The sequence below is a fragment of the Electrona antarctica genome (genome assembly GCF_951216825.1).
Source record: "Electrona antarctica genome assembly, chromosome: 7".
NCBI classification, from domain to species: Eukaryota; Metazoa; Chordata; class Actinopteri; order Myctophiformes; family Myctophidae; genus Electrona; species Electrona antarctica.
In genome coordinates this window covers 15,194,987-15,220,705 of record NC_136812.1, presented here as the reverse complement: position 1 = coordinate 15,220,705, position 25,719 = coordinate 15,194,987, and the positions used below count along the sequence as shown (strand labels likewise).

Genomic DNA, 25,719 nt, shown 5'->3' with positions numbered 1-25,719 from the left:
GGAGCGACTGATGTTTCTACAACGACGCCACAACTCACTTTTATATACTTTGTCCATCTTTCCTGTCCTCACGTAGCCAGCTCAGCATCTGCTAGGAAGTTGTTCTGAATACACTAGCCTTGATAATGTTTGCTTGAAGCTACGCAATGCAGCATTACGATCACACCCTCCTATTACCCAGAGGGAAGAGTGTGTGGATAGGGGGTCGTTAGAGGGTCCTTGATCAAAGGTGGGGCGGGGGGAGGTTATGGAGTGTGGGTGGAGGGGTCAAAGGGGCCTTGTTCCCGGCTCAATAAACAATCCTGAAATCATACAGGTCTTGTTTCCTCTTACTCATTACCCCTCCTACTCTATTAGAACTACAGGGATCCATTCTGGAGGATGGGAAAGTGGAGGAGGAGGTTCTGTTATTCTCTATTAGACTTTTTCCCCCCCTCTCCTTCATCAGAGTGACATCAGAGGTGGGCTGGGCTGCGGTGGGAAAAAAAAGAAAAGAAAAGAACAGCAGTCTCCAACCCCTACACCCCCCCCCCCCACCCCCTCCCTTCTCCTCCCCTCTCTTCCTCCTTCCCTCCCTCCATAACCTCGTCTCCCTCATCCTTTGTGAGAAAAACTCAAGGCATCAGTCGTCAGAGCTCAGTTTGTTAACAGTGGTCCGTTTTTGAGTCATGCCCTTGTCCCAGTCTCAGCCCAGCTGAGAGAGGAGCAGGTCTGAGTACGCCAAGGCCTCGATTACAGAAGGCCTTCCTTATAGACTGTGGAACTCCAGGAGCAGCCTGTTGATCTTCAGCTCACAGGACAGGACAGGGAGTCCGTGGGACAGCGTGTCCCAGAGAGGAGGCAGCGGACTTGGACACACGGATAAGAGATGAGTGCTGGGAACAGCCAGGGGAGCATTGCAGCTCAGTGAAGTTAAGAGAATATACATTAACTACAGGAGTCACGTGCACTCAAATCACTGCCAACAACAAAGGTAAGCAGCTGCCTGGCAGACAAGTTTGTTCGCTTGTACAAGTAGCTTCTCAGCTCACGTGTTACGATTGTGTGTGTGTGTGTGTGTGTGTGTGTGTGCGCTTCAGCAGCTGTAAGAGCTCTCTGGCTTAGAGGTTGAAGAGGTTAGAGCGTTCCGTGAGACCGGGTTCTCGGGCTGCAGACAGAAACATTTAGCAACGCTTCTTTAACTCTCTGGAGAAATAGGATACACTGTATAGTGTATACAGCGCACTGTGAGATCTCTATACTGTATCGGACGAATGTGCTGCGGTTACGCATAAAACTGCCAGATGTGTATTGTCACATGTGTGTGTGTGTGTGTGTGTGTGTGTGTGTGTGTGTGTGTGTACACAGTAGGATGACGTCTGAATGTGTACAGTATGGTAACACATGGGAGTGAGCGGACCTCACTTCATCACACCACAGGTGATGAGGGTCAAATGTTCTCAACCTCGGAAAGAATCTGTGGGATTTCTTTTTTTATTCATCTTTTTTTCAAATTTAAAATAGTCTGCCATTCTGAGAAGTAATGTTTCTCCTCTCAGTAGAAACATTGAAGTTGATTTTCAACTTCCACCCGGGATACTAATGCAGTATAATTAGTTATAGTTATAGTTTTTCCCTGAGACAAAATCATGAAGACAGTATTATCTTCTTCCAAAAACTGGCGTACCTCTTTTACTGGAGAGAGAAGAGAGAGAGAAAGAGAGCACGCGAGGCAGAGAGAAAAGGAGAGAGAGGAAATGGGTTAAGAATTAAATACATTTAAATTGACATAAGAATGACAGACTGAAAAATGGGAATAAGGAGACAGAGAGAGAGAGGAAAGGGAAAAGTAAGGCAACATCAGAGTTACGCCATTCCAGTCAAACACTTGAAGGGAGAGTGATCAGATCAGATGAGGAGATTTGGAACGTGGAGCCAGCCTTGTTTATTTCTCTTAGGTTTGGGTTTCCTAATTCAGCCTCCTGAAGTCTGGCCACTAAACAGGGACGAATAACCTGCTGGAACGAGGGTTAAATCAATAATATCCAACATAATGAGGTGGTGACACGTCTTGCAGCAACGATGCTCAGTCTTACACACACACACACACACACACACACACACACACACACACACACACACACACACACACACACACACACACACACACACACACACACACACACACACACACACACACACACACACACACACACACACACACACACACACACACACACACACACACACACACACACACACACACACACACACACACACACACACACACACACACACACACACACACACACACACACACACACACACACACACACACGAATGTTGTGGGCTTGACAATAGCAGCTGAGCTACACACCAAAATGTTTCAATTGGTCAGCTCATACGTTCGGGTTTGAGGAATTCAATTAAGCGGGCAAGTACTAAATCCCTATTCTTAGTATTCTAGTCTACAGTAGCTTCTTATTTTTGTCCCTGCAGTCTGCACCTTAAAAAAGGTTTTCGGTGTGCACATGTTTTTGGGACACTGACAGAATAGAAGTCCCATTCATACAGTCCTTTTTTTTTTTAAAGGAAATGAACCTGATGACACACTGTAATTTTACTCTAACCACATCCTCCTGTAGTGAGCGCACCCCTGCAGACATCAGAAACACAGCCACTGCTGCCTCAGCCTCACCATGATAGCAGAGTGCTTTGAACGATAATAATATCGGTCTGCAGGGCCTTCCTATCACCATTCACAATTATGTTGGACTGTTTCCACTTACGCTGCGCGGATGTCCTTCGCTTGCTGTGGAACCACATCTGTGAGTGTTGTTCAGTCAGTGATTCTCAGCTCTTTTTAATTTCAAAGATACCCAGTTTCATTTTCAATGGGCCACAGACCGCCATTTGATACCATCGTAATCTCTAGTGACACTGTACAATCCCCAGTGTTCATTAAACATTTGGACAAAATGTATCCATATGTACCCTCTGGGGGCTCTGGGGACCCCCTGGGATCCTCAGAGCCCAGAACCAGTTCTGGGCTCTTCTACTACACAGTATGTTCAGATTGGCAGAACAAAATCAGATTTTTGGCCTATCTAGATAGGAACAAAAACACAACATAAACAAACGGATTCTTGCAAATAAGATTACAACCTCGAAAACCTGACTCCATTTTAGCCGACGAGACCGAAAATCTTAAAACGTGAATAACTCTTGATCTAAATCATTCCGTCCAATTCTAAGAAAAGATTATGTGTTAGACGGCCCATTGCAATCCACTCGCTAGTCGCGTTAGAATTAAATCATACCTCCCGTTGTTGTCGATCACCTCGGGAGGGCGATCGGGATGGGCAACATCAAGCTACTTCAGCTACATCCGGGATAGCATCCGGTCCGTCGCTAAATGTGCTCCGCTGCTATAAATCGCTGGGCGCTCTGATTTAATGGATTAATACACAAATAACAGTGTGGACAGTCAGCCCTATAAGGATCATAATTTAGAAACAATCAGGTTGGCCTGCATCCTGCAACTAAGACTATCGTTGTCTATCCGCATTGGTTGCTGTGGTAACATCATAATGTAACTGTAGACACAAGTAATGCTTAACAACTTAAACCCCATATCGTTGAGACTGAGTGGAGTCCCCCAGGGCTCTATGCTAGTGTCTGTTGTGTTTTCGCTCTACAGTACGTTAAATATATTCAAGGTGCTCACAGCGCTGTCGATCTGCTATTTTCTGCAAAAGTTGTCCCAGAATACGTGCTGGGATTTAAGTTGTTAACCTAGTCTGTTGTACAATGTTGTCGCTCGCCAAAAAAAAGCAGTAGATTGCTTTAGATTGGATTCGATTTTAAGCGAGGGACAGTCGTACTACAGATTACGAAGGCTTCAGTGTCTGAGTGCAAAGACTGAGACACATCATTAGATTAGACATCACATTTCAAACAACCAAATGTAGGAATACGTTTAAAATGTCATCAGAAAACTGTTCAGACATGATAAAAAAAAAACCATCATATTCCAATCTGGATAGACCGAGAATGGGATTTGGGCTGCCAATCTGAACATAGCCTAAGTGAGAGATACTCAACTGTATTTATTGTAGGACACTCCGAACACACACACATCAGTCTTCAAAAGGACAAAGCATAAGTTGAAGGATAGTATGAGCAAACTACGTACGGTTAAGAAAATATTACGTGAGGCCATGTCATTTGCGTTTGTTTTTCTTCCCTCACAAAGTGATCAATCAAAGCTTAAATACTGCAATAACTCATGCATGAAAATAAGCAAGACGGCGAGAGACAAAAATATAGGACTAAGCTTTCTGAGAATCCTCCAGAACATTCCATGCTGGTGCGCCAGTGCTTGGCCCTACGCTCACCTGAAACGTCTGTCTCCGTGGGGACGGGCCTTCCCAAGGAAAACTTTAATGGGTCATTACTATCCATCCATACTCCTCTCTTAACCATTGACCCTGGACATAAATCACAAACACAAGGTGCCTTGCTCACTCCCGACATTCTACATCTGCGGACAGTTTTGATGTCTCTCCTAATAAAAGGTTTTAAATGCTCACTGGACAAGCCAGTAAAATGCGTCGGGTAGTATACTACAGACCAGTACAGTAGTAGAGCGTCAGAAGGCCCGTAGCTATTACTCCCGTTAAACCGCCTTGTCTGTCATAGAGCTGTCTTGTAACCCGACAGGAAATTGACAGCCAGCGCAGCCACCCCAAGACAATCATTGGCCAGAGCAGTGGGCACGGAGCCAATCATGTCGTCGTACTACTACACTACTTTGACATGACTGGGGAGGTCTGGGTCTGAACAAACACGTTTAAAAAGGTCCACTCAACTCCTGATCTTATCACTGTACTGTACAAACGGAGCCTGATATAGAAACAGCCACATAGACAAACAAACACACACACGCTGCACACGGGGACCGGTCCAAAAACCCTGGTTTTCAAGGCAGTGGCTCTAGCATTGCTGGCCACATGCGGTCAACTCGACCGCAACCACAGCAGGGGGGCGCATGCCCCAACACACTTTTCTTTGGACCCATTATCTCCGCAAACACTAGCGTCAAGGACCACAGGTTTTAATGTTGTTCACACGTAAATGACGGCAAATCAAATAAGTTCAACAGAGATGATTAAAAAGCTGGTGAGAGCTGACGATCGGAGTGGTGAAATCCTCAGTGTTAGTTTATCCACTTGTAAATCGGAAGAATGTACAAAATGTAACCAAATGGTTAGATCTGTAGACTCTGAGTTAAATCAACACTCAGGATTTTACTGTGTGGAAAAGGATTGGAGGAAAGGTCTTGTTTATAGCTGGGCTGTGAGGCTTGTTTGGAGCCCTAATGAGGACTTGGACACAGTTGAATGGTCAGGTTAATATAAGGAGGAACCGGTCAGCCAGAAATGGATGAATAATAGACGAGGGAGACCCAGAAGAGAAGCAGAGGCTTAGGATGTGTGTAAAACGTGCCCAAGACTCAAGCAGTGAACTGTATGTGTGTGTTTTTCTACTTGGATCACAGAAATCATGTGCAGCTGGAGACAAACACTTTAGTAGAGGTGTGACTCAAATAGCGGGGAAGGGGGCAATAATGAGAGAGAAAGCAGCTAAAGGTCTACCATTTCTCCTCAACCAGAAAACACAACTGATTTAAGCTAATAAAATGTTGTTAACACTCAAACGCACATTATTATGGTTTCCTGGCTCTCCTCTGACTCCAGACCCTCCTTCGGCTCACTCTCCTCACAGAATACAAACGAAACGAAAGCCGAGCAGCTGCAAGTGATCCACACAAAGTTAACCAAGCTGTCACTTCACTAGTTGAACTCTATTCGGAGAGAGAGGACGCACCTGAACTGCATGGGTTACAACAAACTCACCATCCAAGTGGGTGGAATTACTGGAGTCTGACATTGAGTGAATATGCCGACTATATTTACTGGAATATTTTGTTCTGCAAGAAAACGTGTGTGTGTGTGTGAGAGAGAGAGAGATAGAGAGTGTTTGTTCAGGTATGGCTGGTGTGATGGAATGATAGAGTAGGGTATTTGGAGAGGTGAGCATCTGACAGAGAGATGAGGGAGGCCTTGTATGAACTCTGTACTCTTCAACACCCTGCCATAAACTCACAACATGAGCTTCGTGTGCTTGTGCTTGTGTGTGTGTGCGTGTGCGTGCGTGTCAACGTCAAGTAATGTGTGTACAAGGGTTGAATAAAGAGGGGGTAGCCCCTTTCCACAAAGACTGATTGACTGCTGTGTGTGTGTGTGTGTGTGTGTGTGTGTGTGTGTGTGTGTGTGTGTGTGTGCACGTGCGATGGGTGGAGCACCCAAATCCCACACACACACACTCACAGAGAAACCCCACATGTAGACCCCTGACCCACACATGAGCCCACATGTTTAGAGTTTCACTGCCAGAAGAACCAAAATAGACGAGAGCCGCGGGGCTCAGGGGATGGACCTGGACCTACCTTCACCTTCCCTTCCCCCCACTCTGGATGGAGAACCATACCTTTCTAGTGGAGGTGAAAGTAATGCTGCTGGGGGGGGGGAAGTGTGGAAGCCTATGGAACCCCTTTTCGGGGGTTGTGTACATTCCTTTTCTGACCACACGGCTCACGTCTTTCCTACTTCAAACCATTTATTAGATCACAACGCAACTTTATTCCACATCCTCTCTCTCTGCTTCCTTCATGTGTACACCCTGAAGGGCAGGCCCCGGGGCCCATTAGGAGTGATTTATACTTCTTTAATATATTATCTCAGGCACCATGTAAATATGTAGGCATTTAGTTTTTCTTGTTTGATCTCCTCCCCCTGAAGGGAGGGGTCCCTTTTCTTCCATTTCGTTCTTCTACGGAAAACAACGATACGATGGGAACGATGCACAAAAACGAATTTCACCCACTTCTTTACTTCTGTAAACCTGTGATGTGACAATAATGCTGATTCTGATTCTCCAGTGACATCACTGACATGCAACAAAAATATATCCACAAGCAATCTACAAGCTCACAATGTGTTGCAGTATGGGCTTGTAGATCGCGTGTGAGCGACAGACAGCACAACCAAGTATAAATGAGTCATTACTGCGCTATTGAGCTGGACAGTCTTCTTGACTTCATAAAAATACCACTCTTAAGTGCTGTGCTCCATCCTCCCCCTCCCTCCCACTCTCATTTCCTGCATCAAACGTTTAAAGTGGGGCCAGAAATCACACCACACTATTACCAATAGCATGGTGAGGTTGTGGTGATTGCCCCTCTCCCCCCATTCCCCTCTCCTGAGCTCACCTACACCCCCTCCCCCCTCTCGTCTCTTTACCCTGGCATCATGACAATCGTCTCATCCTCTTTTCCCCGTGGCAGGCACTGCCATTAATTCTCGGCTGCATTCTGCATCTTAATCTCCTGGTCTTTCTTTCATTTGCCTGCCTTGGCTCTGTTGTTAATTGCTACCACGTTTTGAGTCGGCGGCGTGTGAGAATGCGTCGTGGTCGTGTCATGCAGCTGAAATATACATACAAATACAATTAAAATGGGGCATAACAAGAGGAGAGAGGGAAGTTGTTGATGCCCTCTGAGGATGAAAGGCTGGAAGGGTCAGCGCCGTTGACTGTTTACTAAAAGTACGGCTGCTTGAGCTGCTGTTTATTGCTGTGGGCTCCATGGCTCTTCTCCTCAAAACCCTCTCCTCTCCTCGTCGCTCACCCATCTTTCTTCCCTTCCTTCCTTCTCCCCTTGCCGTGCCGTGTATTTCTGACCTTTGATGGATGTGTGGTGCGCTGTCGGGGCGCTTTGGACCGGCGGTGGGAAAGTCTGAGGGCCAGATGGGAGGCTGGGAGCCGGGGATCTCGGAGACTGGGAAATACATTGGCTACGAATGTATAAATAAGTTTCATCCAAAAACATTTCCCTCCCTGCTTGCAATCCATCAGGCTACAGCGACGAGGGCGCATAGATACGAACTAAGGTCGGAGACATGATTGATGAATGGATGCTGGGGACATGTTGTGACCTGTGAACGTCTGCAGCCAGATACCGGAGCCTCTCCACGGCCTACATCTTGATTTCTGTGTCTCAACCTATGAAGAAAAGAGTAATGTAAATCCACACAGCCAACAATCAACAGTCATTATGCTGTTGACCAGAGGGCCTTGCTCAAATGTCCTTTGTTATTGAAGCAACCTTAATGAACTGTAATTTCCTGTCTCGCGAGTCGCTAATGGCCATATGATGTCAGACCCAAGACAGGGATAGAGGATTAGTTATATTTCAAGCACAATGTCGCTTACTGTTAAATGTGCAGCAGACACGACAGACACAGTGGCCAAAAACCAACAACAGCAAATGGGAAAGACTAAAGTCAACCAGACACACACACACACAGTGATGCAGGGAGAGTTGATGTTTGGTAAAATAACTTTGACAAGGCATGCCAAACCACATCTAAAATAGTAAAGTCTAGCTATTGGCTGTATAAAAGAGTAAAGACAGTGTCCAGAGGTGTGTGTGCACGCAGCTTGGCCACACACACACACACACACACACACACACACACACACACACACACACTGTGTGTGCGCGCAGCCTGGCACTTGATTATCACAGCATGTCCTAACCAAGCTTCAGACATTTGGCAGCTCTCCTGTCCAAACTGAGACTCCCGAGTGCTGAACTGAGTTGACAGAGCCGTGTCTCTCTCTAATACAGTGGATTTAAACCCTTTTCATATCAAGGTCATATATATTCAGCATTTGCACCACGGACCACCATTTGATGAGATTTTGTCTCTCAGACCAAAACTTTGAATAATTCTCTACATTGTTATTCTTATTGTAATTTATTTAAATTAAGTAATGCAGATGTTTAACAATAATTTAACTCTTGAGCGCGTAAAATGAAACCAAAATGGACCATTTGGATTTATGTTACGCTCTCAAGAGTTAAAGATCCAATAATGGTCCATTTGGTTACCAACTCTCCGTCCTGGGGACCACCTGGCTGAAACCCCCTCAAGGACCACTAGGTGAGCTTCAAAGTGCTCCAGTGACATGTCTACACTGCAGGAATATATGATGGTGGTTCCATATCGTAAAAAGATATGGCACATTTTACACTATATGATTCCACGGGGACTGATAAATCAATGGCTCAGTCTGTTTTAATACACCATATATAATAAGTGGAACACACAAAAAATTAATCTCATTCCTTTGACAATTCCATGCAGTAAGGTTCATATCAGCCTATAAATGAATCAGGACATACTGCTGCTCAGAGAGAGAGAGAGAGAGAGAGAGAGAGAGAGTCAACAGGCCAAAGTCATATGTCTCCAGACTATTAATAACCATTAAAGAGGTGAGCACCCTGCAGTGCTCTTACAAAGACTTATGAAGCTAATACCGTTTCCATCATGTAAGGCGGCCTGGGAAATTAAACCACCGCATGTCAGTTATTCTAAACAATCTCTCCTCCGGCTCCAAACAGGAGAGGTTGCCACATCTGTTACGGGGCGGACACGGGCCGCTTGTCAGTGAGGCCCGGCCAACGGCACATTTCATTAGAATTTAGGCGAGGAGGAGGAAAAACGAGCGTTTGGCGTTTCTGCCTTTGTTCGTCCGTCCACGGCTGGCCGTCTCCGTTTGCTCTCCGCTGTCGAGGTGCATTAAGCGCAGCCTCCAAGTACCAGGGGAGAAAAGCACAAGGAGGGGTGGAAAGCAAAGGAGATGGATGGAGGGTTGAGGAGGAGGAAAGGGTATGCAAGATGAACCAGAAGGGAGGTATGGAGGAGAGGGTTTGCTTCCAGGGAGGAAAAGTTATCATAGATGGAAAGAAAGAGGGGAAAGGAAAGAGAGCAAATCAAGAGAGCGAGTGCATCATATGTTGTCCATGGGAGAAGATACCGCCACTGTCGGGCAGAAACCTTGTATCTCCACATTTTAACTTTTGTGTCATTTAACCCATCCAGGACAGGAACCCCTTTTGGTTTTTTTAACCCTTCTGCTGGAACCACTTTTGGGGTTCTTGTTATGTACAGTATATACAGTAGCAGCATAACATTTTTTGTAATTTTTGAATAATTATTAGAATTCTTTAGAATCAGCCTCAGTCCTAAATGGGTTAATGCCCCACTTCGTCATACAAGAGTGCCAAAGCAAAAGTAGTGAAAATAGCCGGCGTACAACAAGCTCACAACGTGTCGTCTCGTGAGATTGTAGATCGGCTATTTTCACTATTTCTGAAAGATTTGCTTCCAAAAGCAACGGTTTTGGACATATGAGATTTCCACCGGACAGCAATGTTATGATCATCAGGCCAAAGCCAGCAAGAGAACAAGGGGGTCATGATCCATCTGTTATGATGTATTCTATCTCTGTAGTCTATTTTTCAGCATCATTACAAAGGGCAGTGGTTCTGGTTCCGTCTAATCTGACTCATGCTCATCTGCTGTTTTTGAGCTTTAATTGAACAAGACATGTCGGTGCAGCTCCTGCCCATCTCTGCAAACACTCCTCATACACAGAGACATGCGTGCATGGCATGTATGCTTTTCTCACTCAAGCGGACGCACGCACATACAGAGACACAGAGTGAGGTGAGCAGAGAATGATTGCCATTATACTACTCCTTGGCCCCTCGCTCATGATTAGTTTGGGCTTTCTGAGATAGAGAGGTACAGACAGATGGACAGAGAGCGAGAGAGAGAGAGGGAGGGGGGACGACGACAGAACTGTGTAAACACCTCTACCACCACAACACTCTCCTGACCTCTTCTAGAACCCTGGAATGTCTTTCATCTGCTTTGGTTCAATGGAAGAGACCGACTCAGGGCCCCCACAAGAGGAAAATCCCACCACGACAGCATGAGACACAGAGGGGACACAGGGAGAGTAGACAGCATGAGACACAGAGGGGACACAGGGAGAGTAGACAGCATGAGACACAGAGGGGACACAGGGAGAGTAGACAGCATGAGACACAGAGGGGACACAGGGAGAGTAGACAGCATGAGACACAGAGGGGACACAGGGAGAGTAGACAGCATGAGACACAGAGGGGACACAGGGAGAGTAGACAGCATGAGACACAGAGGGGACACGGGGAGAGTAGACAGCATGAGACACAGAGAGGACACAGGGAGAGTAGACAGCATGAGACACAGAGGGGACACAGGGAGAGTAGACAGCATGAGACACAGAGGGGACACGGGGAGAGTAGACAGCATGAGACACAGAGGGGACACAGGGGGAGTAGACAGCATGAGACACAGAGGGGACACAGGGAGAGTAGACTGGATGAGACACAGAGGGGACACGGGGAGAGTAGACAGCATGAGACACAGAGGGGACATGGGGAGAGTAGACAGCATGAGACACAGAGGAGACACGGGGAGAGTAGACAGCATGAGACACAGAGGGGACACAGGGAGAGTAGACAGCATGAGACACAGAGGGGACACGGGGAGAGTAGACAGCATGAGACACAGAGGGGACATGGGGAGAGTAGACAGCATGAGACACAGAGGGGACACGGGGAGAGTAGACAGCATGAGACACAGAGAGGACACAGGGAGAGTAGACAGCATGAGACACAGAGAGGACACGGGGAGAGTAGACAGCATGAGACACAGAGAGGACACGGGGAGAGTAGACAGCATGAGACACAGAGAGGACACGGGGAGAGTAGACAGCATGAGACACAGAGAGGACACAGGGAGAGTAGACAGCATGAGACACAGAGAGGACACGGGGAGAGTAGACAGCATGAGACACAAAGGGGACACAGGGAGAGTAGACAGCATGAGACACATAGAGAGTAGACAGGAAAGGAAGAGCGGAAAAAGTGGGAGAGAATGTGAGAGGAATTGGAAAGACGAGAAAGAGATGGACAAAACTAATCTGAAAGCAAGAAAAGTTGAGAGAAACTGACAGTTCACAGATGAGTGGAGCAGTAAAAAATGTTTTACTGTCCTGTTCCAACTCCCCAAAACACCCCCATGTTGTGGTGAACTGGATCTCGCATTGGAGACCGAATAGGGGCACGTGTGGGCCTGTGAAAGCCTGGATTAAATGTATACTTGGTTCGTCGTACGACAGTGTCGTGCAGCGAAAATAGCCAACCCTACAAGCTCACCACGGCGTAACTCCATTGTGGAGTATAAATGCAGCATTACTTGAGCAGCGCCACTGCTGCTCCCTGCCGCTGCTGCTTAAGTCATTAACGTCTCTCACTGAGGTCTGCAGGGATATGGTACCTGGTTACGCTGTCAGAGACGACCGCTGTTGGAAAAACAGGCGTACACACAGACATGGAGATGAACAGCGTCCCGGGATATCCGCACAGGCATGCGCCACACAGCTAGTCAATCACACATAGAGACCGACACGAACACACATTCGTAAGGCCTACGGAGGGACTCCGAAGTGTGCACAGTACATGCAGTTTAGTGACCGCAAGGGCGTCAACAATGGACATTCACTCAGGACTGGTTTTAAGATTCAGGGCTCAGGTTTTACCCTGTGTTCAGATTCTGACGTATGAGGAATTATGAAGTGATCTAGCATGGCTAGACGTAGCCGTGGCCTTGCATGATGAGGGCAGGCCCCTGAGGCGTTAAACAGAGCAGCGCATGTTTAGCAGTGTATTAATAAGAAGCAGACCAGAAGCATCGGTAGGGGAGTGATAGCGGCTAGCGAGCAGCAGGAGTCACCGCTATAAGTAGTCTCACGTAACCAGACAAACCCAGATCTCCGTCTACCGATGCATCTGGTGCACATCTAATTTCAATGCAGTTGCCAGAACAGCGGTGAGACTGGTCGCTAACAAGCATACGCCTATACTGGCTTAAAAACAAATCATAGAACCCCAATAGGAATGTTCACCCTGAAGTCTTTGTAATGGTTCTGCAATGCAGTTATTTTTCAAATCTTCCACCCACTTTTAGCAACTATAGGCTCCTCACATGGAGTGAAATCCCACTGCAGCTTATAAAGAGGTCAAACACATGCTCCGTCGTCTTCTTCTTGTAATAGACCTGTGTGCATGCTGCCGTCTAGACTCCTGCAGTGCATTGGGCTGTGTTTACTGAACGGTCTGACAGGAGGCTGCCCAGGCATTAAGGGTGGTGGAGATGATGAGAGTGTAGAGGACAGCAGCACAGAGTAGTCAGTAATGGCCGACAAATTGTGACACGTTGCTTTTAATTTGGATCTGTTCCTCATTTGAGTCTGCGATGTATTGTAGAATTGAGCTCAAGACTCTTCTCTACAGGTATTCAGGTTAGTTAAGGTCACAACCTGAGGGTCAAGGTCTTTCACCCAACAAACCGCCACTACTTGATAAATGACCACATGAAGTATTATAACATTGCTCCTCTGCTTTAGCTTGGGACCACATTAATCTCCACAAAGAAGTCAAACGGAACACAACGTTCCCTTACCTTTGCCATTCTTGGACCGCAAGCCCCGTGAGAACGTCTCAAAATAATCCCTTCTGGTTCAATGTCCACCAGGTGAGACACACGTGCAGTACAAGAACATTGGGGGTTGGATCTTAGTTATGGGAATTGGGAACACAGTCAGGAAGATAAGTGTATTTCCTGATAAAGTGATGAATTGCCTCAAGGGAGGATGAACGCAAATGATGGACAGCCAGAGGTCTCCTGCATGAGACCTCCTGTAGGGGGCAGAGCAACGGCATCCCAGAGTAATGGGGTGTCAGATGAGGAACTATCTAGGAAACAAAACAGACCTTGGTGCTGACACACACACACACACACACACACACACACACACACACACACACACACACACACACACACACACACACACACACACACACACACACACACACACACACACACACACACACACACACACACACACACACACACACACACACACACACACACACACACACACACGGGGGGGGGGGGGGGAATTGTTATACTTGTACACAGCCGCAACGAATAGCCTGCATTTGAAACAGTGTCAGAAACCATTCCCCCAACTTCAATTCCAGCTGCTGTGGAATAACAAATTCAACTATTCTGGAACCTCTTTCTTTCGCTTTGTACTTCCCGCATTGACTCCCCAATACTTGTTTGCTTGCAGTTACGTCCAGAGGGTCTTGGGGTGGAGACGTTGAGGCAGTCGAGCCAGCCAACCAGCAGCCATGCGGGGGGCGTGGTGGAGCCTGTGTGCCCTGTTCTGCCTCCATGTGTGGGAGCCGGCGTACTGCAGGACCTCCAGGGTTGCACGGAGCACCAGACACTATTCACCGCACCGGACAAAACGAGCTGCCAACGATGCCGATGCCAAAAAGTGCTCTTACACGTTCCTGATCCCCGAGCAGAAGATCACGGGTGAGAGATGGAAGACTTTTGTCGTCATTAAAAATGCTATACTTTATCAGCACACTATTCAGTAGGTGAATGGTGCACTGTGTTGTATAGTATGTATGTATACAGTATATAGTACATAGTTGTCCAATTATATTTGGTTCCTGGTGCATCATAGCAGCAATTAAAAAAAAATTACGTGCATGGCCAAATGAGGCATAGAGAAAAGAGAATGGCTGCAACACTCCAAAATAAGATAGTCTTAAGGTGCACATCGGCCCAACAATAACATAAAATAGACAGCCAGCACTCTATAAATCTCCTCAGCATACGCTGAGGAAGACCGATAAGGTTGTCTGGGTACAGGCTTTAGTTCCTACACTATTTTTGGTCCGACAGTCATTAGACCGACAACCTACCTCAAACCCTAACCTAACCATAACCGCAAGCACAGGAGCAGCGCATGTTCGAGCGCTAGTCCGACCGTTATTCCCACATATCGGACAAATGCTCCGTCGGAATTTCCATCGGATCCCGGTTGTCTGGTTGAGGCAAATTAAACTATGTGAAATGGACATTTATTGAGCCCTGGCTGTCTCCTTCTTCAAATGAGGCATAGACTATCACCCCACTAGGACATGCACACAAGCAGCTTAGTCACTCAACACCACATTGTGATTTGTGCTGTACGCCTTCATCCACTAACTTACCATCAATAGTTCAAGGTTCATTATTACATGTATTGTTCATTTATCAAAAGGATTAGAAGATCTCTTCTACAAGAGACAGTTTTCTAATCGTTCACGTTTCTCAGGCCCCATCTGTGCCAGCGCCACAGGCCCCGAGCTAGACAAGGAGCGGGTGACCCGGATGGACATCGCAGACGTGCGCGAGGTCCTGCACAAGCAGCGGCGCGAGATCGAGACCATCCAACTGGTGGTGGACGTGGACGGCAACCTGGTGAACGAGATGAAGCTGCTGAGGAAGGAGAGCAGGAACATGAACTCCAGGGTGACGCAGCTCTACATGCAGCTGCTGCACGAGATCATCCGCAAGAGGGACAACTCCCTTGAGCTGGTCCAGCTGGAGAACCGTGTCCTCAACGTCACCTCCGAGATGATGCGGCTGGCCTCCCGGTACAGGGACCTGGAGATGCGCTTCTCCACAATGGCCAGCGTGGTCAACAACCAGTCCGTGCTCATCGCCGCCCTGGAGGAGCAGTGTATGAGGACACGGGGGACGCGCAGTGAGTTGCCCCCAGCGCCCCCGCTGGTGCAGGTGGTGCCAGAGAGCATACCGGTAAACAATCGATTCACCAACGAAATACAGAGGGACCACTCGCGGGCCTTCCCCAGGGGGTCGCGCATGGAGACGGTTACCGCCAGCCCGTTTGGAATCAATCCACCTCCGCCGCAGGGCACACTCACTTCCGACGGTATGTATCAGAGTCTCAAAAACACACCAACTGCATAATAAACAGGGTAATAAACTGCATAATAAACAGTGCAGTATAATGAAGAATCAATGGGGAAGCATTGTTAAACGAGTAGATGGGAGTAGAATAGTAAGTCTCAAATCTTGGCAAGGGCAAATTTGCATTCAGGTGTGAAATTGCTGGTTCCTAAATGATGGTAATTGAGCATTACATTCCAGTGCCGCCGCTGCTGCCCAGTTGGCTCATCCTTGACATGCGAGAGAGGCAGTGAAATCATACATTCCTGCAATTCTCTTGGCCAGTTGTACTGGCTTCCATGGTCGGAGCATATGGACTGAGCTTAGACAAGGCCTTGCTCCTACAGTATGTAGAGATAGTTAAGGCCTTTTGTGTATGAACTCTCTGACATTCTCAGAACATAGAGATTGATGCCAGGCGCAGGCATACCTACAGATCATCGCAGACACTTTACAGACAAACTCGCATCTCTCACTGAAAATACATCCAAGAGAGTGCATTAAAGAGAGTGACTTTGTACGTAAGTGAGAACATATGAATCTAGTGAATGTGTCAACAACTAGTCAGGCAGAACGCACTAATATGGGGACACATGAAATGGCTCTTATACATTTCATTTGGGCATCCTGTGGGAACATGCGCCAATTTCGAATAGAAATGTGTGCCGTCAACCTTGTGTCTCCCTACCTTGTATGATTACCAGCATTATTAACCTGCCACAGGAGTGTGAATTTAAATAATCTACAGCATTTACCGGTACTGTCACAATGGTGCTTATGTAAGCATGTGAAAATGTCTGGTTGGGGGAGAGAGAGGTGACAGTGAGGTTGGGTCGAGAGAGCATGACCTATGACACGCTGTCAGGCATGCACCTCTATATGTGGTATGCGCCTGGACCACTACGCCAGTGGGCAATAGTTTATTAAATAATGTTGGGTAATTAGAAATGAGCTCACACTGAAAAATAGGTTTTTACATGCATTGGAGATAAAGTGTACAACCACGACGCGAGTTATACCGCACAATAGGGCTTTAAGCAACTAGTCGTAATTTTTTGTTTTTGTTTTCCTGTTTTTGTAGGCCTCAAGATCAGCTAGAATGCTAGATTATAGTCACCAATGTACACAGTTTTTAAATGTACAAATATATATTTTTTTAAAAACACTGTTTTTTACACAATAGGTAGTTAAACAACTAGTAAACTAGGCAACTAGTACTTATTAATGTATCACTTACTGACATGTTTGCAGTCTGGTGAGATGCGAAAATAGCTGTACTGTACTGTACTGTACTGTACTGTACTGTACTGTACTTTGACAATAAATTGAATCTCATCTCATTCCATCTCATCAGTGTACAGGGTTTGATGAGGAGGGCCCAGGTAGGGCCAGGTCTTAATTTTCGGGCCTGCCTCGTTTTCACTGGCTGCCGGGCACAGCTGCACTAATAACTTATGCAGCTAGCTGCACTAATAACTTATGCAGCTAGCTGCCCTCAAAAACATGGCTGACATTCAGCAACCTAATTTATAGCATGAAAACAATTTGCAAGGTCATATTGCTGCTCGGAAATGACTCTTTTGAAAAATTACACAAGAGACCGTTCTATTATGACTAGCGATTAGACCATGTCGGGGGCTGCTGATAAGGGTTATACAACCAGATGTCTACAGTTGTGGGAGACAATGAGGGGTGCTTTCTTCAATACCGTCTGGACAGTCAATTAGCAAGGCCCTGCAGACATACAGTATACCAGAGTTAGTGTGTGGCTGGACCAATGGTGGAATCCGTCAATCAGACCCAATGCATATCTCCAGTTAAAATCTGCCATTACAATAAAGTAGCCATACTGTAATTAGGAAAAACATACCCTCTAATAATAGAGGGAGGAAAAAACCCAAGAACCTTTCAGCAAACAGTGAATGAAGTGAAAAGATGAAAGCGGAGCCTTAAATCATAATTTTAAGGATCTGACATCAAACCTCCTCTCAAGTCTTTGTAATAACATTGGTGAAACATTCTTAACATTACCATAATGTTGTAACAACATTACGACAGAATCTCCACTTCCCTGCCTTAAAAAAAACAGGACATTGGACCTGTATAGCTGTAATATTCATACCATACAATACAATATAGTCTCTGTCGGGTGGAAACCTCATGTCCAAAACAGTTTCTTTTCAGGATTCAAATACAAAAGTAGCAAAAGTAGCAGATCTACAAGTTTGTTACTTTTTACGCTTTTGAGTGACTCTGTAGTATGATGAAGCAGGGTATAATTTTAATAAAATACAAAACAAACAAAACAAAATAGAGAAAATTGTCTGTTTCTGACCGACAGCAACGTTATGGTAAGTTGCATTGCAGCCTACACAAAGGCAACTCCATGTCAAGAGTGAAGAGTTCTGTTCAGAGCAGCTCTCTCTTCCATGTGGTCAGGTAGAGAGGCTGGCTCCTGGCCCTGTGCCTGGTTAGAGGACCCTCCAGAGAGGGCTGTGGGTGAACACTGCTCTCCTCAGAACCACAGAGCAGCCCACAACTCCTGCAGGCTACATGATCCACTTCCTGCACACATAACACCAGGACTATTGCACGTTGAAAGGGTTGAGAGGGGAAAGGGCCATATTTTCTAAAGCCTCCATGGTAAAACAAAAAATAAAATGAAAACCTGGACCTGTGGGGATGTGGCATGATGTAAGACAAAGCAATGAAGGACTGGATGAGGGAGATGGAAATTGGTATGCTGCACTGCCAATGCTGCAATATAACTGTTATATAATATAACAACTATAATATAACAACTATAATTGTGGTTATTTGCAAATAATGACTCCTCTACGTTGGTGCAGGAATAAACAAAAAAACAATTATAATGAGTAAGCTGCTTTTAAAGTTCTCCAACAATGTCTCCTGAATTCACCTGCCCTGCATCTTTCCTCTCTTAATCCCCCTGTGCCTTTTGATCCCTGGCACTGGTGGCAGACTAGGACCAGCCTACATAAACATCTAAATCATACATGAATGCACGGCTCCAAAGGTTTTGGTCCACGGCCCGAGCAAAGCTGTTAATACTCTCAACGTGGACTCCCCACCACAATCTGGAACCAAGAAAAACATCAGAGACAGGGATGGATCATTTTTGCCGTGTGAGCCAGCACGCCATCACCATTCATCAATTACCTATCAGGAGAAGCAGAGCGTTGGCCAGGCAAAACGTCATTGGGCTAATGCAAGCGAAAATAAAGCCCCTTCAACGAGTCTTTGTCCCGTATATTGCATGCCTATATAATACTGTAATAATGAACCCTAGGATAACCAAATAGTGAATATTAGTTGAACACAGCCTCACAACGTGTCACAACGTGTTGTGAGCTTGTAGATCGGCTGTTTTCGGCAGACATTTGGTTTAGAGGGAAATACTAACACTCCTAGCATTTCATAGGGATCCCTGTCAACTAAGCATATTAGGGCTTAAGCAGTTAGGACAGAGAATTCTCTGCACCACAGTGAAATGTGAATTGGCAACTTCAATCTCATTTTCTCAAATCCCTTCAACTGCATGTGCTCATTGAGGATCAGAATGAGAAACAAGTACAACCTAAGAGCCTGTGTCCAAGTGGTTCCATTGACTGCTAATAGGATCGTGTGCACGCGGCGTAGGTTCACCTACTGTAAATACACTCGCAGACCACAGTCTGGTCTAGCCGAGCCCCATTTGAAACCACAAGGGGTTTAGATGTCTCCATTTATTTTTAACCCAGATCGTTAACCACTTTCTTTTCAGACAGACAGAAAGTGAAAGATAGATACAGTATAGAGCATAGGAGAGGGACAAGAGGAAGGGAGAACTCCTCCATTATTAAAGGCAGGTTTGATGAAGCCAGATTATTACTAACAAAATACAATCTTGTGCTGGGGGGGGGGGGGGGGGCTTAAAGCATCTACATTGGGGCTACAGTGGGCCCCTGTGTACTCCCACACCCAGCTGAGAAAACCATCTACGGGCCCTGGAGGCCCCCTGCACAATGCTGTCTTCATGCTGCATCAATACACATCATTCACACAGGGGAAAGAAGTGGAAATGTGCAGGGGTTAAGGGCCACTTCAGCCCTGGATGCAGTGCAACTACAGGTTCCCCTTGACTAACAAAATGTATGCGAATGTATTGAATTTTAAGTCGGTGTTTGAGTTTGTATAACTTTAGACCGCAGGACTTTCGGTGGTTTGAGTGAGAGGAGGCCCCTCAAACCAGAGAGCCCTTGGCAGACCTTTCTTCCCCATTTTCTCTTGTCTTCTGTTCACTATCTGAACCTCAAGAGTAATGGTGATGACTTTAACATAAGCAGCGAAAGGGTCGACATCTTATTCACCTCAAGCACACTATAGGGCGGCGGGGCTATTAGCAGAGAGATTACATCACAGTAAAGGTTCTATACATGCTGAACAATGCATGATTAAAACCATGGGATATTTCCCTAGGAACTGGTGGGCCAAAACACTTTAGGGTTTCCTGTATGTAGTTTGCCAATTACTAGTGGTGGGGTGGAATACTGATGTAGTAATAAGCGTGATATTCTACCCCACAATAACGTGTTGATTCAATTAAAGTGTGCTTTATGTTATTTTACAATCAAATATGGTCACCGAAAGCGTTTATAAATTATCGCAGGTTATTGCGGCCATGTTTTTGAATAATTAAAATACAACCCACAAAGGGTAAACTGGCCAATCAATCTAACCTGTTCATTTTCTACCCTCCAGGTCCATTCAGGGACTGCTACCAGGTGAGGCAGGCAGGACACACCACCAATGGGATGTACCTGCTCAAGACAGACGGCAGTGAGCGTCTCATCCAAGCCTGGTGTGAACACGGCCTAGACAATGGAGGGTGGACTGTGCTACAGAGGAGAAAAGATGGCTCTGTAAACTTCTTCAGAAACTGGGAGAATTACAAGGTACGCTCCTTCAGGCACATTTCTAAATGTAGGAAGCACGCACGACTCCAACTCGTCTCCATCTCTTTGATTATGATTTTACCGGGTGCACGTCGGGAAAGACACTTTTAAACCAGAGAATACCAGAACTCACATAACTGTCCTTTAAGGTGTTTCATTACAGGTATGGTATGCTGCAAACAATCAGCACAACAACGAACACGTTTCGGCGTGAAGCCTTCGTCAGCGTTGTATGCCATTGTATGCCACGCTCCTTCAGGCACCAGTCACACACAAAGGTTGCACAGAGTTTAACTGCGAAGTAATCGCACACAAAATGAGTCAAACAGTTAAAACAACAACTCCAGAGCCACGGACTGATCCTCCATTCTCAGGCCATTATTCGACCAGTCGAGACAGCGCCACCACAGCAGAGAGCCACAAACTCAGCTCTCCCAAATATGCTCTTATGTAACCAATCCAACAAACGACGATCATGTTAAGCTGCTAACCAAGCATGTACACAATGGCTGTAGGAAAGGATCGGCCATGGAGAGAGATAGAGAGACGCGCAGAGAGCGTGCGCACACACACACACACACACACACACGATCTGCAGGAACTACCTGTCCTACATACAAATCAGAGAGCCCCTGTGGGACTGAGAAGGAAAAGCATCTCCTTCCCTCCATCCCAGAAGGAGTGAGTAGAGTACTCCATTTCCTTCTTCCTCCCTAAGCCACCACTGGCGAGATGTGATCCGGGATCTAACAGAGCCGGCACACAGATTAAAGGAGGAGTCCCTCTCTCCAAAAAACAAACTCCCCACTCCATTATACAGTAGGACTAGGCACAGAAGAATATAGTGTGCAGAACCAATGGCACTGATATAAATTGCATGCCACGTTTTTGGGGGACAGTAATGGGGATGGGGACCTCTGTTTTTGCTCCATTCATCTCTCCAGCCGTTCTGCTCTCAACGCCAATGTTCCCACCACCAAGTAATTAACCATGACTGGGAAGCCAGGTAGCAGAACCTTTACACGTTTTCTTATTCACGTCCGTTGTTTGATTGAGGGCTAGCATGGACTCAGCTCACTGCCCAAAAAATTGTATAATCCTGTGATTTTCCTGTTTGTGTCCTTTGGACACAACTTCACTTACCCTGACCACAGAAAGAAGACTGTCTTTGCCAGTTGCTAAACCTCATACTGTAGTGTAGACCAACCAAACCCAGAGAAACTGTGGAAAATACAAATATGTGGAAAATACTCAATTGTATTGGTATGCATCGCTGAATTGTCCCACACAGAATTTCTCTTTTTTAAAACATTGCCATGACCTAATCTGGGTGTTTTCTTTTTGCCATAAAACCTGTGCTAAAACTTGAACAATCAACAGCCAATCCATTATGCTCGAACCCTTGTCCCTTACAGAAAGGCTTTGGGAACATAGACAGTGAACACTGGCTGGGCCTGGACAACATCTACAACCTGGGGAAGCAAACCGACTACAAGCTGCTGGTGGAGCTGGAGGACTGGACGGGGAAGAAGGTGTACGCAGAGTACAGCAGCTTCCACCTGGAGGCCGAGAGCGAGGGCTACCGCCTGCGGCTGGGCACCTACCAGGGCAACGCCGGGGACTCCCTCAGCAGCCACAACGGGAAACAGTTCACCACACTGGATCGTGACAAGGATGCCTTCCAAGGTATGGAGATATACATGCCATTTTCAGAATTGAGAATACTTATTTAACTGCTACAACAGTACAATCATTGTCACATTGACTAAATAATTTAAAAAAAATATATATATATAAAATCCAGTACCATGGTCTCTAATTACTGTATATATGCACGCAAATTCTATTTTCTAAAAGCAGAGATTTGCCCAGAGTTTATTTTCATCTGTGTTTTAAGTCATTTGTAAACCAATCAAGCTGTGTAAACCAATCAAAGAGATTCATGTCAAGAGCCAATCAACAATGACTTTGACCTTGGCATCATACAGACAAATGTTGAGTTTGTTTGAGGTTGAGTTGAGTTTGTTGCCAAAAATGAGGGAAAAACAACATTTTGATATAGCGGAGTTCACATTGTTTACTGGATACAGAAATATTTGTGGGGAAGTAAATATGCTAACATTGTTAACATTTTCACAGTTAAAAGTCGGAAATTGTAGAGCGAAGACCTCGAGCGACAGTTTGGTCTGTCCATCACTGGTTATTCACGGATGTGTCTATCTATCTATGTCCGCCTTTCCTCCAGGTAACTGTGCTCACTTCCATAAGGGCGGTTGGTGGTACAACGCCTGTGGCCAGACCAACCTGAATGGCGTGTGGTACAGCGGTGGCGTCTACCGCAGCAAGTTCCAGGACGGGATCTTCTGGGCCGAGTACGGAGGAGGTTTCTACTCTCTCAAGTCTGCCCGCATGATGATCCGACCGATAGACTGAGTGTCAGGTTGGCAGCCTTGCTCAAAAAAATGCCACCAGCCTCCTGCAGCCCCTGCCACCATCTCTTATTACTGCTGCTTAAGTCTTTACTTTACCCATTAATGCATAACGTAAAAAGCAGCACAGAACCAAGGACTCACTACCGACTCTCATCCGTTCCTTGTGAGAGACAAGAGAATGCAAGGCAGAGGGAAATGTGCTGTACTCGTGTCGTCATGGGACCAGGATGACTGCAGGCGTCAATAAAGTCTTTCTGATTCTGACGTCAGCGCAGTGGACGGCTCCAATGTTGACTCTAGTGACATGAACAAGACTGTCTGCCACTGCACATCCTACCCCACTCACAGCTCTGGGACAGCAAGCTCTATCAGAGCATGCTGTCCCAGTCTGCTCGCTATCCTCAGCAGCACACAATATGCAAGGAAAGGGAAATTGTCATTTGGACATGATTTTCGTCTGAGCAGCTAATGGAGGTGATTCATTGGTCAGACCAGTGGTCACTGGGAGGTATTGAATGTTTTTTTTTTCTTTTCTTGCTAGCATGAAAAAGATCATGTAATTCAAAGTTGTGTTATGCCAGCTAGAATGCAATATTATCTTAAAAGTTCAAGGGTTGCAGTACAGGCCTTGATACCCTTACTGTTTCTTCCTTGGTTTGACCTGTCATTCGGGGCTTCCCACAACCCCAAGAGAAAACGGACTCTGCTTGTCTGATGTGGTAAATGGCTGAGCTGACTTTGGTATGTAAATATCTTTGGCTTTATTTGTGAGAGTTAATTTAAGAGGTATGATTTTACTCAGGCCAAATGCTCCCTCCTTTTGTATCTCCGCCATCCTGCCCTTCTGTTATTTATCAATGTATTTATATGGATTGTAGTCAAGGGAGGCCCTGTTTTATATTTGTTTTATACAATTTCCAGATACACTACACATGGATACAATTAGACACACAGAGACGCATACCAGCCAATGCCAAAATGATCAATAAAGCAGACGCATGTCAAGTTGACAGGAGGTTGCAGTACCTGAGACATGATCTGCCGTCAAGTTTCCCTCCAGCTCCAAATAAAAGTATTTTCTAAATACCGATGTGTCTGACTCTCATTCAGCTTCATGGCTCTAACACAATTTCTCCAAATAAGGCATCTGAATTTCCCTGCAAAATTATAAAAACTGCCCTCTGAAATACAGTTTGGCAGTCGTAGGTACGTTTTTTTGGCCACATGGGCAGGCAAGCATCTAGCTTTTGGAAATGCCATTTCCCATTCTTTGCAGACATCATGGGGCAAGTAATTGGTACAATTTACCTGTCCTTTGTACCTTGTGTTTAGTGATTGAAAATAAGAAAGACTTTCGTTCCTTTCCCTGGCAGCATACAGTAAATGGTGGACACTGACGTCAAGTAGAATTTATGGCATAACAGCAGGATTTGACATTAACCTCCTGATTAAAGTGCAATATGACCTGTCAAGGGATTGTAGAAGGGATGATATATAGCTGCTGCTCTCAGGGATGAATGGACAGAAAGATTGGAGAAATGGAGGGACAGAAGGACGTCACGGTTCTGCGACGATCTGTGAAACGGAGCACAAGCGCAGGATCTCCACACTGCCAAAGGGGATGTAATAATTAAAACACATTTTGTGCCCAAGACTGTGTCTGTGGACGTCTTTGGTATTACCGCACGGGCAGAGCCCAAGACGTCTGTGGACGTCTTTGAAAAAAAATAAAAAATATTTTTTTTATTCTTTTTTTAATAAAAAAAATAAAAATGATTTTTTTTTAATACGTGGTGCTAAAGTTTGTGTTTTCGCCATTGAGAATGCATTTGGCGTTTAAATTAAATAACTCAAACTATAAAACATTTCAAAGTAAAAAGTTCCAGCATGTGTCTCCACAGTCAGCTGAATTATAAAAAATGTGAATGGATTTTCTAGGTGAAAGTGATTTTTGGGCAGTTTTGCGTGGGCTCTCAAAGTGTTAAAGAATGCGTACAGATAAAGCTGAATAGTTATGATAATGAAAAGCTAAAATGAAAAGCACATTTCTGCTACTCTGGAAGCGAAATAGGAGAGAGATGGGGGGGGGGGGGGTGTAGATGAAAAAGTATATATAAAAGTATATATAAAAAGTATATATAAAAAGAGAATATACAGATAGGGTGCATCGTGTGAACCGCGGTATGAATGAGAACAGGAACGACATTAAAGAGATTCCACTTTGAAAAACTGGAGGCATAAAAGGAGAGAACAGCAGAAGGTGAGAATGAAAAAAAGGAAAGAGAGAGAAGGGGGGGGGGGGGGGGGGGGGGGTCAGAGAAGGAAGGAAGGGAGGGGGAGAAACATTCTTTCCACATAAAATGTTTGAGTTTTTCTTTCCTTAAAATATATATCCTGAAATTATGATTCCCCTCTGACCCTTTCTCCCACGGGAGCTGTAAGTCAGAGCAGAGAAGAGCCGTTTGAAGCGAAAGCCACAGGCCAGGATGAGCTAATGTACACGAAACGTCTACGCACGTC

General features: G+C 45.7%; 2 protein-coding genes across 4 annotated transcripts in view; one reads left to right on the top strand and one right to left on the bottom strand.

The window, feature by feature from the left end:
• ralgps2 (Ral GEF with PH domain and SH3 binding motif 2) overlaps positions 1 to 25,719 on the bottom strand; it is a 106,461-nt gene that overhangs the window by 19,865 nt on the left and 60,877 nt on the right. The window lies entirely within an intron of this gene.
• angptl1a (angiopoietin-like 1a) lies at positions 627 to 24,285 on the top strand. The gene is made up of 6 exons (XM_079506480.1): positions 627 to 973; positions 14,134 to 14,384; positions 15,175 to 15,795; positions 20,574 to 20,767; positions 22,183 to 22,453; positions 23,013 to 24,285. The coding sequence occupies exons 2-6, from the start codon at positions 14,195 to 14,197 to the stop codon at positions 23,198 to 23,200; spliced, it is 1,464 nt and encodes a 487-aa protein (XP_079362606.1). The 5' UTR covers positions 627 to 973; positions 14,134 to 14,194; the 3' UTR covers positions 23,201 to 24,285.

What these genes read in the sequence shown, in the direction of transcription:
- angptl1a (XM_079506480.1), top strand. Translation starts at nt 14,195, where the DNA reads ATGCGGGGGGCGTGGTGGAGCCTGTGTGCCCTGTTCTGCCTCCATGTG. An exon ending in GGGCACACTCACTTCCGACG is followed by an intron (nt 15,796 to 20,573) that starts GTATGTATCAGA and finishes TCTACCCTCCAG; the next exon opens with GTCCATTCAGGGACTGCTAC. An exon ending in TGACAAGGATGCCTTCCAAG is followed by an intron (nt 22,454 to 23,012) that starts GTATGGAGATAT and finishes CCTTTCCTCCAG; the next exon opens with GTAACTGTGCTCACTTCCAT.